Source organism: Entelurus aequoreus, linkage group LG02, assembly GCF_033978785.1.
Source record: "Entelurus aequoreus isolate RoL-2023_Sb linkage group LG02, RoL_Eaeq_v1.1, whole genome shotgun sequence".
NCBI classification, from domain to species: Eukaryota; Metazoa; Chordata; class Actinopteri; order Syngnathiformes; family Syngnathidae; genus Entelurus; species Entelurus aequoreus.
In genome coordinates, this window is record NC_084732.1 from 92,810,911 (window position 1) to 92,822,623 (window position 11,713).

The 11,713-nt window shown below is 40.0% G+C and overlaps 1 protein-coding gene across 2 annotated transcripts in view; it reads left to right on the top strand.

The window, feature by feature from the left end:
- The window catches only part of LOC133664961 (bifunctional purine biosynthesis protein ATIC-like), a 36,462-nt gene that overhangs the window by 16,967 nt on the left and 7,782 nt on the right, over window positions 1-11,713 (top strand). The window contains exons 7-13 of one of the 2 annotated variants that reach the window (XM_062070052.1): window positions 2,915-3,040; window positions 5,164-5,271; window positions 5,338-5,423; window positions 5,496-5,585; window positions 7,517-7,642; window positions 9,418-9,513; window positions 10,894-11,076. In XM_062070052.1, coding sequence (XP_061926036.1) covers window positions 2,915-3,040; window positions 5,164-5,271; window positions 5,338-5,423; window positions 5,496-5,585; window positions 7,517-7,642; window positions 9,418-9,513; window positions 10,894-11,076 — 815 coding nt within the window. The remainder of the gene's footprint in view (window positions 1-2,914; window positions 3,041-5,163; window positions 5,272-5,337; window positions 5,424-5,495; window positions 5,586-7,516; window positions 7,643-9,417; window positions 9,514-10,893; window positions 11,077-11,713) is intronic. The other variant, XM_062070059.1, reaches the window with a different exon arrangement.

An 11,713-nucleotide genomic window follows, 5' to 3' on the forward strand; every position in this document is an offset into this window, starting at 1 on the left:
ATACAAAGGACATTGTATTCCCTAATCAAATGTTTATTTGATACAAAAGTAAGTCATCTTTGTAACATGAGGAATATAATATAAAGTGCACTTTAGTCTTGTCACACATGCAAGACTTGGTAGTGGCAGCAGCCATAATAGCTAGCTTTATTTTATATAATCCCTCTTGAACTGGGAAAGGTGCCTAATGCCTATCTGTCAACTTGAAAAAATACAAGGAAGACATCCCTGAAAATTGTAACAGCAGGCAGCAAATAAGTAAGCCTGTTGGCTGTTGCAGTCTGCTGCAGAACTTCACCTTTGGACTCAGGTGAGGCTGACAAGAACTGAAGTGAAAAAACATGTCACTCACTCACTACTGTAAAGACAAGAAAAATAAAGTAACATCAAGTGCACAACATGCACAATGCACATCTTAGTCTGTCTCACAAACTATTAGAAGGCTAGCAGCCTGCAAGCTGCAACATTAATTGAATCCCTCTTGAACTGGGAAAAGTGCCTATATGACAGTCAACTTGAAAAAATATAAGGCAGACATCCCTGAAATTGTAAGTAACAGCAAAATAAGTAAACCTAAGCCTGCTGCAGAAGAACAGTCATTGATTCAACTTAACATTTGGGCTCAAGTGAGGCTGACAGAAGAACTGAATGAAAAACATGTCACTGCATAAAATAAAATAAAGTGCATGCACTATGCCCATCTTAGTTTGTCTCTCACAAACTATTAGTGTAAACATTAATGTAATAATCAGTCAGCTTGAAACAGGCTGACAACAACTTCAAGTAAACATTCCTGAAAGACAATGGTGATCGTGATAGTAAAATATTAAGCAAGCCAAGTTTAGCCAACCCTGGCTAGGACTGCCGACCTCATCAGCCAGTCCTCCATGTAGTGGCAAGTGACGGTGATATAGCTCTCTGTTGTATTTGACGTCCAACAGTCAGTGGTTATTGCTACATGCGTGTTGGCCAGTCGTGCTTTCAGCTCGGCTTTCTTTCTTTTGTAGCGAGCCTCTATGCGGGTTGTTATTGTTTCTCGAGAAGGGATTTGGTAGTCTGGCTCACAATAGTTCATCAACTCACGAAACCCCTTGCCATCCACAATGCTTATAGGCAGCATATCCTTTTCAACCATGTTGCAAATCCTCTGGGTGATGCCCTCTGCCCGTGCGTCATCACACACCGCTTTTCTTTTGGAAAACGCTTCGGCGACGGAGGGCTGGCCTGGCCGTGCTCCGCCTCCACTCTCTCCTCCAAGCACAGCGGCATGTAAACTTTTTAGGTGGTAATTTAACGAACTGGTTGAATTGTTGTACTTCAAAACAGCCTTACATATTTTGCACGTTGCATCGTCCTCTTTTAGGGTGAAATGTTCCCACACAGCACTTCTCTTGCGTCGCTTCATGTTTGTTTTTCTTCTCTCGCATGTGGACTCTCATGTGTACAGCGGACATGTAGGGCTGGTCACGTGATGGTGTTGCTGCTTGGAAAAAGTACAATAAGCAACAACTCCCTCGTGTGGACTAGCGAGGTATAAACTCAGCATTACCTTCACACAGAAAACCACCGCACCGACCGTGACAGAACGGAATTGTCAATTAATTGAAATCGTTAATTTTAATCGGGTAATTTCTTAACGGCAATTAATCGAAAATCGATTAATTGTTAACATCCCTACCTTGAATACCGGTTTCTTTCATTTAATGTTCATGTTATGGGGATTTTTATATAAAGGAAATTTGTCTTTTGTGTCTGTTGAAAATTAAAGATTACTGACAGAGCCATAAGAAAATATTGCTTTATTTATCTGATCATATTGGAATATATTTGTTAGGTTTTCAGTAGGTTCAATTAGGTTCACTAGACTATATGCGTCATTTAAAAATTTTTCAATGAACATTCGAACAGTCCGGCCCTCGGCTTGTAGCTAAATTTTTTATTTGGCCCTCCGTCCATTTGACTTTGACACCCCTGATTTAGAGGGTGGTCTGCCCACGTCGTCTAGTGTAGTCCGCCCACGTCGTCTAGTGTGACCCGCCCACGTCAATTGAGTCTCAAGGGTAGCCATAACTGCTATATATGTATCAAATCAAATCAAGTCTAGTGTGGTCCGCCCACATCATTTAGGGTGGACCATTTAGAGGGTGGCCCGCCCACGTCGTCTAGGGTGGCCCGCCCACGTCAATTGAGTCTCAAGGGTAGCCGCCCACATTGTCTAGGGTGGTCCGCCCACGTCATTTAGGGTGGACCATTTAGAGGGTGGTCCGCCCACGTCATCTAGTGTAGTCCGCCCACGTCATCTAGTGTAGTCCGCCCACGTCGTCTAGGGTGGTCCGCCCACGTCGTCTAGGGTGGTCCGCCCACGTCGTCGAGGGTGGTCTGCCCACATCATTTAGGGTGGACCATTTAGAGGGTGGTCCACCCACATCATCTAGTGTAGTCCGCCCACGTCGTCTAGGGTGGTCCGCCCACGTCGTCTAGGGTGGTCCGCCCACGTCGTCGAGGGTGGTCTTCCCACATCATTTAGGGTGGACCATTTAGAGGGTGGTCCGCCCACGTCATCTAGTGTAGTCCGCCCACGTTGTCTAGGGTGGTCCGCCCACGTCGTCTAGGGTGGTCCGCCCACGTCGTCGAGGGTGGTCTGCCCACATCATTTAGGGTGGACCATTTAGAGGGTGGTCCGCCCACGTCGTCGAGAGTGGCCCGCCCACATCAATTGAGTCTCAAGGGTAGCCATAACTGCTATATATGTATCTGTATGTCTCTCACCCAGCCCTATTTGATTGTACAGTTGCAGCAAATGTCTTCATGGCGGTCCAAATGTACACATAGCGTGCCAGCACAATTAAATAAATGTTAGGCAAAAGAAACATGACTGATACTTTATGATACTTTTCCTTCTGTTCTCTCTCAGTGGTCAACGGGTCTCCTGGTTTCATCAACCTTTGTGACGCCCTGAACGGCTGGCAGTTGGTCAGAGAGCTGAAGAGCGCCCTCAACATGGCCGCCGCCGCTTCCTTCAAGCACGTCAGCCCTGCTGGTAGGATAAAGACTTAATAGCATTAGTGGTTTTCCACGGCAATTTCAACACCGTGTGATTAAAAACTACAACAAAGATGAATGTTACAGTCAAACAGCTGGTGTGTAATAAGTACACTACTTGCACTATTAACACTTTTTAGAGCACAACGAATGACCAGACATCAAAGACTGAAACAACTCGCAAACATACCGTAAACTTTACGCTAGAGATCCACCCATATGTTTTTTCCAGTGTCAGCACTGATAGCAATTATTAGTAGTCAAGAAGGTGATAGTCATTAGCAGTAAAAGTTATTAAAGATGAATATCATATGTCCGTAAACATCTGGACATGTTATTTTAACAGTATTTTGTTGGAAAGGTAGGACCAGTAGTGACATAATGTTAAATGTGTTTAATTTATCATCAAAAAACACCTTTACGTGTGTCTAAGAGGAGCATCGACTTTTTATTTGTAAATATAGAACATCTCCTGGGAAAATTGGTCAAAATATGACATTTCTCTACATCACAATAACTCATCTACTCCATTGTATACACTTTTATAACACTTTATGGATTTAATACATTGTAAGGTTTCCTCCTGAAATATTGTCAACATTGACATAAAAACAATTCTGGGCTCCTTCACGTAGATTATAACTTGATGTTACAGAAAGTATGAGAATGTGTGAGCTGCTGCTTCACCTTCTTTACATATGTAATCATCTCATATTTGATTTTGAGTTTATTTGGAACATGCATGCATACAACATGATACATCACAATTTCCAGTTTCTCTTTTCAACGTGTTCGAAAAGGAGTAGGAAGAAGCAGAGCTTTTTTTAATCCTACCCCTTTTCTTTTACATAACTGTTGCTAAAACTTTTGTTCACTTCCTGTTCTCAATTTATTCACAATATACTCCATAAGTAACAACAATAAAAATAAATAAATAATACTCGGTGAAGTAAGTTATATTTCCTATGGTGAGATGAGTAAGATTATCTAGAAAATGAATGGATGGATGGAATACATTCAGAATGTTTATCATGGTTCTTCTTCTTTGTACTTTGTAAACACTAAGTTTGAAGAGTTTCTTGAAGTGGATCATATTAGTACATTGTTAGAATGGATTAAGCAAAGCAATCAATCATTGAATTCCACATACTGATATACTGAAGGTCTTAAGTGTTGTACGTGCATACAAATGTTTAAATTAGATTTTCCTCTAAGGTTATATTTCTCTTTTTTTTGGGAAGAATTGTTGTATATTCTTGGCTAGCAGGTTATAGTTTGCTTTGTGTATCATTTTAGCTGTTTGTCAAGATATTTACACAAAGTTTGCAGTTTTAACAGAAATATTTTCTGTCGTATTCATGTCGTCCATCTCTGTCACGTTATTTGATTGATCATGCTTGATCGTTGCACTAGCGAAAACAAACAAAACAGAACTGGTAAGACGCTGGGAAAGAAGGACAAAAACTGGATTACTTGGCAAAAAAGGACAGTTTGAAACGTTAAGCAGAAGAGCTATATTGTGTACAAGTGACCGACACAGAGTGCTGTAGTGAGGGGGAAATATGGTAACTTTTCTCAAGCGACATTTTTCAAGATGGCTGACATTTTGTACTGGATGTTACAGAAAGTATGAGAATGTGTGAGCTACTGCCTCACCTTCTTTACATATGTAATCATCTCCTATTTGTCAAGATATTTACACAAAGTTTGCAATTTTAACAGAAATATTTTCTGTCGTATTCATGTCGTCCATCTCTTGTCACATTATTTGATTGATCATGAAACTCGTGGCGCTCCTTTTTAATAAGCCCACACTGCGAGTGTTGCGGGCAAAGGCTTGATCGTTGCACTAGCGAAAACAAACAAAACAGAACCAATAAGACGCTGGGAAAGAAGGACAAAAACTGGATTACTTGGCAAATAAGGACAGTTTGAAAAGTCAAGCAGAAGAGATATATTGTGTACAAGCGACCGACACGGAGTGCTGTAGTGGGAAAAAAATGGTAACTTTTTTCAAGATGGCTGACATTTTGTACTGGACGTTACAGAAAGTATGAGAATGTGTTAGCTGCTGTCTCACTTTTCAGTTGGATGAATCTACCTTCTGTATTTGATGTGAAGGAGCTGCAGTGGGAGTTCCTCTGACCGAGGAGCAGGCCAAGGTGTGCATGGTGCACGACATGCTGGCAGACCTCAGCCCGCTGGCCACCGCCTACGCCCGAGCAAGAGGTCTGAGTCCAACACTCAACTTCTTCCTCTTTTTTTCCCGTCGCATCCAACCTTGTGTCTTCCCAGGTTCCGACAGGATGTCGTCTTTCGGCGACTTCATCGCTTTGTCCGACGTGTGCGACGTTCCCACCGCCAAGATCATATCAAGAGAGGTAAAAGCACTTGAAAATGAGTTATTTCTTGATATTTTATTTCTTTAAAAATGTCATTTTTGTCACCTACAGGTGTCTGACGGCATCATCGCACCTGCCTACGACCAGGAGGCCCTCGCAATTCTGTCCAAAAAGAAAAATGGAAACTACTGCGTGCTTCAGGTTCTCTTCTTGATATTCACGTTTGGCACTCTGCATTTATCTGTTCTAATATCAATGAATTATTACATCACAGAGGAGACTTTTGATGAAGATCTTTTCTTTGATTTGGGCTTAATTAGGGCTCCTTTCAATTTGCACGATTCCACTTCTTTTTAGAGGCGGGGTCAAAAGTATACTACGTGCTTCTCAGTGTTATTTTCAAGCCGTCTTTTGAACTTGAATGTAAATATTATGAAGTTTCTTTCCACAGAAGTACACTTTCACTATATTTTAAAAACATGTTTATTTATGGTATAAATGTATTAACTGTACATTTGTCATGTATTTATGGTGAGTTTAATAGTTTAGCAATAACAACACAATATTGAAACTAGTTTTCTTTTAATAGATATAATTGCTTGACCAAAACAAAGTCAATAGCACACAGTAACTAAACAAAAGTAAAAACTACTATATACTACTAAATTATTTGTTGTTTGCCCTCAAAGTCCTCCAGTGTGCAAGGATTTGTTCTCTACATTTGCAAACATCAACGGAAACAACAAATATTGTTACATTAACAAAACAGCGGAACCTCGATTTTCGAACCTAATTGGTTCTTGAACGGGGTTTGTACAGTGTCAGGTTCAAACACCGATGACATCTATTAGACAAGACAAGAAGCAAAGGGACAGGATTCAATTTAGCTCATGAGGAGAAACGTCTGGGGCTGCACACTCAGCTACAGCCTCCCACCACGCTCTGAGGAGGGAGCTCCACGCCGCCTCATTTATTTGGGCATTTCTTGATTACATGGCTGCAGCTGTTTCTAAGGGGAGGGTGGTCATAAACAGCTGTTGCACTCGGTCATAAACAGTTAAAAGAAAAGCTGCCTGGAGCGGTGTCAGGTCTGCTCCCTCTCTGCTTTGTAGATCTCGGGTCATGACCAGGTCTTCCTGTGGCTGTCCCTTAGATCAAAGAAACCGACACCGCCACGTCGCATCTCATCGCACACAGTGGAGGTTTACAAGCTTTTTGCTTGATAAGAACAAAGACAGATTTTGTCTCCTCGCAGGGCAGCCTGAACTCATGGGAAAACAAGTTGTGTGATAACTTATGTACAATTATTCTGACATACAGTGACGCAAATGTTTTCGTAAACAATGTAAATATGAATAATTGGTTCCAGCATCGACAAAAGTCCATATTTTAGTGAAAGTTTGTACACTTTGGACACAATATGAAGTATTATACACTACTGTATATCACACATTACAAGGAGGAGATGGACTAACTGTCTTTTTATTACCAGGCTAAAACAACAAGGACAAGCTGAACTGTCAACATGCTCACACACACACGGTCCCTTTGGTGCTCTCACAAACAATCAGAAATCACAAAAACCCTTCACTTTAACAACCATATTGCTACAATAATAAATACTTTTAAAAAGTCAAATCCACTTACATTAACATTGACAAAGGAGCAGCTCACGAGAGGAAGGCGGGGTAGGGGCCGTTTGTGTGTTTTGGAAGAACACTGTGAAATAAGTCCGCTTTGGCATCGTTTTCCAGAAAAGTCAGTTGGTACTTTGTGCTGTCACATGTTCCATCTACACTTCTTCAACTCTACTAAGCACTTATCTCTTGGATTGTCTCCTCTTGCTTTCACTTGTCACATGTTTAGCTTCGTCCTCCAGTGATATTGCTACTTGTAAGGTAGTTTATTTGCCACAATGGAGGATTATCGGAGCGGCTCCACACTGTGTATGAAGATAAACAGTTTGCTGCTAGCGACCCCTGTGGCCGCTATGTCTCACAGCACCAAAAAAGGAACCGTTTTTTAAAATTTTTTTTAAAGTGGATGGTTCCAAGAGAATCCGAATGTAAGACCCGGTTGCCATCGATGTTTTGAATGTTGTGGTTGAATATATTTGTGTGTGCTTCCTAAAGATGGACCCTAAATACGAGCCTGACGACACAGAAGTGCGAGTCTTGTTTGGCCTTTACCTCCAACAGAAGAGGAACAATGGTCTCATCAATAAAGACTTCTTCACTAATGTTGTCTCCAAGGGCTCCGTGAGTAGGAATGTTTGATTGTTCCTTGCTGACACGTCAAGATAAATACTACATTGATTGTTCCTTGCTGACATGTCAAGATAAATACTACATTGATTGTTCCTTGCTGACACGTCAAGATAAATACTACATTGATTGTTCCTTGCTGACACTTGAAGATAAATACTACATTGATTGTTTCTTGCTGACACGTCAAGATAAATACTACATTGATTGTTCCTTGCCGACACTTGAAGGTAAATACTACATTGATTGTTTCTTGCTGACACGTCAAGATAAATACTACATTGATTGTTCCTTGCTGACACTTGAAGGTAAATACTACATTGATTGTTTCTTGCTGACACGTCAAGATAAATACTACATTGATTGTTCCTTGCTGACACGTCAAGATAAATACTACATTGATTGTTCCTTGCTGACACTTGAAGATAAATACTACATTGATTGTTTCTTGCTGACACGTCAAGATAAATACTACATTGATTGTTCCTTGCCGACACTTGAAGGTAAATACTACATTGATTGTTTCTTGCTGACACGTCAAGATAAATACTACATTGATTGTTCCTTGCTGACACTTGAAGGTAAATACTACATTGATTGTTTCTTGCTGACACGTCAAGATAAATACTACATTGATTGTTCCTTGCTGACACTTGAAGATAAATACTACATTGATTGTTTCTTGCTGACACGTCAAGATAAATACTACATTGATTGTTCCTTGCTGACACTTGAAGATAAATACTACATTGATTGTTCCTTGCTGACACTTGAAGATAAATACTACATTGATTGTTCCTTGCTGACACTTGAAGATAAATACTACATTGATTGTTCCTTGCTGACACTTGAAGATAAATACTACATTGATAGTTTCTTGCCGACACTTGAAGTTAAATACTACATTGATTGTTCCTTGCTGACACTTGAAGATAAATACTACATTGATTGTTTCTTGCCGACACTTGAAGATAAATACTACATTGATTGTTCCTTGCTGACACGTCAAGATAAATACATTGATTGTTCCTTGCTGACACTTGAAGATAAATACTACATTGATTTTTCCTTGCTGACACTTGAAGATAAATACTACATTGATTGTTCTTTGCTGACACTTGAGGATAAATACTACATTGATTGTTCCTTGCTGACACTTGAATATAAATACTACATTGATTGTTTCTTGCTGACACTTGAAGATAAATACTACATTGATTGTTCTTTGCTGACACTTGAATATAAATACTACATTGATTGTTTCTTGCTGACACTTGAATATAAATACTACATTGATTGTTCTTTGCTGACACTTGAATATAAATACTACATTGATTGTTCTTTGCTGACACTTGAAGATAAATACTACATTGATTGTTCCTTGCTGACACTTGAAGATAAATACTACATTGATTGTTCTTTGCTGACACTTGAAGTTAAACACTACATTGATTGTTCCTTGCTGACACTTGAAGTTAAATACTACATTGATTGTTCTTTGCTGACACTTGAAGTTAAACACTACATTGATTGTTCCTTGCTGACACTTGAAGTTAAATACTACATTGATTGTTCCTTGCTGACACTTGAAGTTAAACACTACATTGATTGTTCCTTGCTGACACTTGAAGTTAAATACTACATTGATTGTTCCTTGCTGACACTTGAAGATAAATACTACATTGATAGTGTCTTGCTGACACTTGAAGTGAAATACTACATTGATTGTTCCTTGCTGACACTTGAAGTTAAACACTACATGTACTCAGCAGCTGTCTGAGGCCGCCCTGCGAGATCTGACTGTGGCCACCATTGCTGTCAAATACGCTCAGTCCAACTCCGTCTGCTACGCCAAAGACGGACAGGTGAGTCAGTCTTTCATTTCTTTCTGGCATCTTGCTACAAATATGTATTGTCTCGGTTGTGTGCTTAGCTGTTGTGTAGCTGCTAGCTCCTAGTAGCCTATAGCATCCTTTTTGTAAATGACTTTAGTAAAATGGTATAAATTGTGTGTTTTATTGGAGGACATTTGGATGTTAACTGTCTGTCCTGCTTTGCACAAGTAAACACTTTGCTTGTATCGCACATGATATCACACACAAACACGCTACAGAACTGCTTGTATTGCACATGATATCACACACAAACACACTGCAGAACTGCTTATATCGCACATGATATCACACACAACACGCTGCAGAACTGCTTGTATTGCACATGATATCACACACAAACACGCTACAGAACTGCTTGTATTGCACATGATATCACACACAAACACACTGCAGAACTGCTTATATCGCACATGATATCACACACAAACACGCTGCAGAACTGCTTGTATTGCACATGATATCACACACGAACACACTGCAGAACTGCTTATATCGCACATGATATCACACACAACACGCTGCAGAACTGCTTGTATTGCACATGATATCATACACAAAGAAGCTGCAGAACTGCTTGTATTGCACATGATATCACACACTGCAGAACTGCTTATATCGCACATTATATCACACACAAACACGCTGCAGAACTGCTTGTATTGCACATGATATCATACACAAAGACGCTGCAGGACTGCTTGTATCGCACATGATATCACACACAAGTAAACGCTCTGCAGGACTGCTTGTATCGCACATGATATCACACACAAGTAAACACGCTGCAGGACTGCTTGTATCGCACATAACACACTGCAGTACTGCTTGTATCGCACATGATATCACACACAAACACGCTGCAGGACTGCTTGTATCGCACATGATATCACACACAAGTAATCAGGCTGCAGGATTGCTTGTATCGCACATGATATCACACACCAGTAATCAGGCTGCAGGACTGCTTGTATCGCACATGATATCACACACAAGTAATCAGGCTGCTGGACAGCTTGTATCGCACATGATATCACACACAAGTAATCAGGCTGCAGGACTGCTTGTATCGCACATGATATCACACACAAGTAATCAGGCTGCAGGACTGCTTGTATCGCACATGATATCACACACAAATAATCAGGCTGCAGGACTGCTTGTATCGCACATGATATCACACACAAATAATCAGGCTGCAGGACTGCTTGTATCGCACATGATATGCTTGTTTTTAATGAAATCCGGCTGATATGAAAATTGGATGTGAACAGCCGACTTGCTGATAAAGAAGAGTTTTATGCAAATGAGAGGATGATGTCATTGCATGTCCTGATTGGTTGTGTGGATCAGGTGATCGGGATGGGAGCAGGCCAGCAGTCCCGTATCCACTGCACCCGCCTGGCAGGTGACAAAGCAGACAACTGGTGGCTCAGACATCATCCTGGCGTGCTCGCCATGAACTTCCGTAGCGGCGTCAAGCGAGCGGAGATGGCAAACGCCATCGATCAGTTTGTCAGCGACACCATTGGCCAGGTGATGTTGGCTCCTCCCCCTATTGGTGATGCTTATTGGACTCTGAAAGATGAAATCATTGTGGTCGACTTACAGTGTAGAACCTAAATATGATCCAGTCAATGACCATAGATGATCAATAATATTGACATATTTCTATTCAATGACCATAGATGATCAATAATATTGACATATTTCTATTCAATGACCATAGATGATCAATATTGACATATTTCTATTCAATGACCAAAGATGATCATTAATATTTACATATTTCTATTCAATGACCATAGATGATCAATAATATTGACATATTTCTATTCAATGACCATAGATGATCAATGATATTGACATATTTCTATTCAATGACCATAGATGATCAATAATATTGACATATTTCTATTCAATGACCATAGATGATCAATAATATTGACATATTTCTATTCAATGACCATAGATGATCAATAATATTGACATATTTCTATTGAATGACCATAGATGATCAATAATATTGACATATTTCTATTCAATGACCATAGATGATCAATAATATTGACATATTTCTATTCAATGACCATTGAGGATCAATAATATTGACATATTTCTATTCAATGACCATAGATGATCAATATTGACATATTTCTATTGAATGACCATA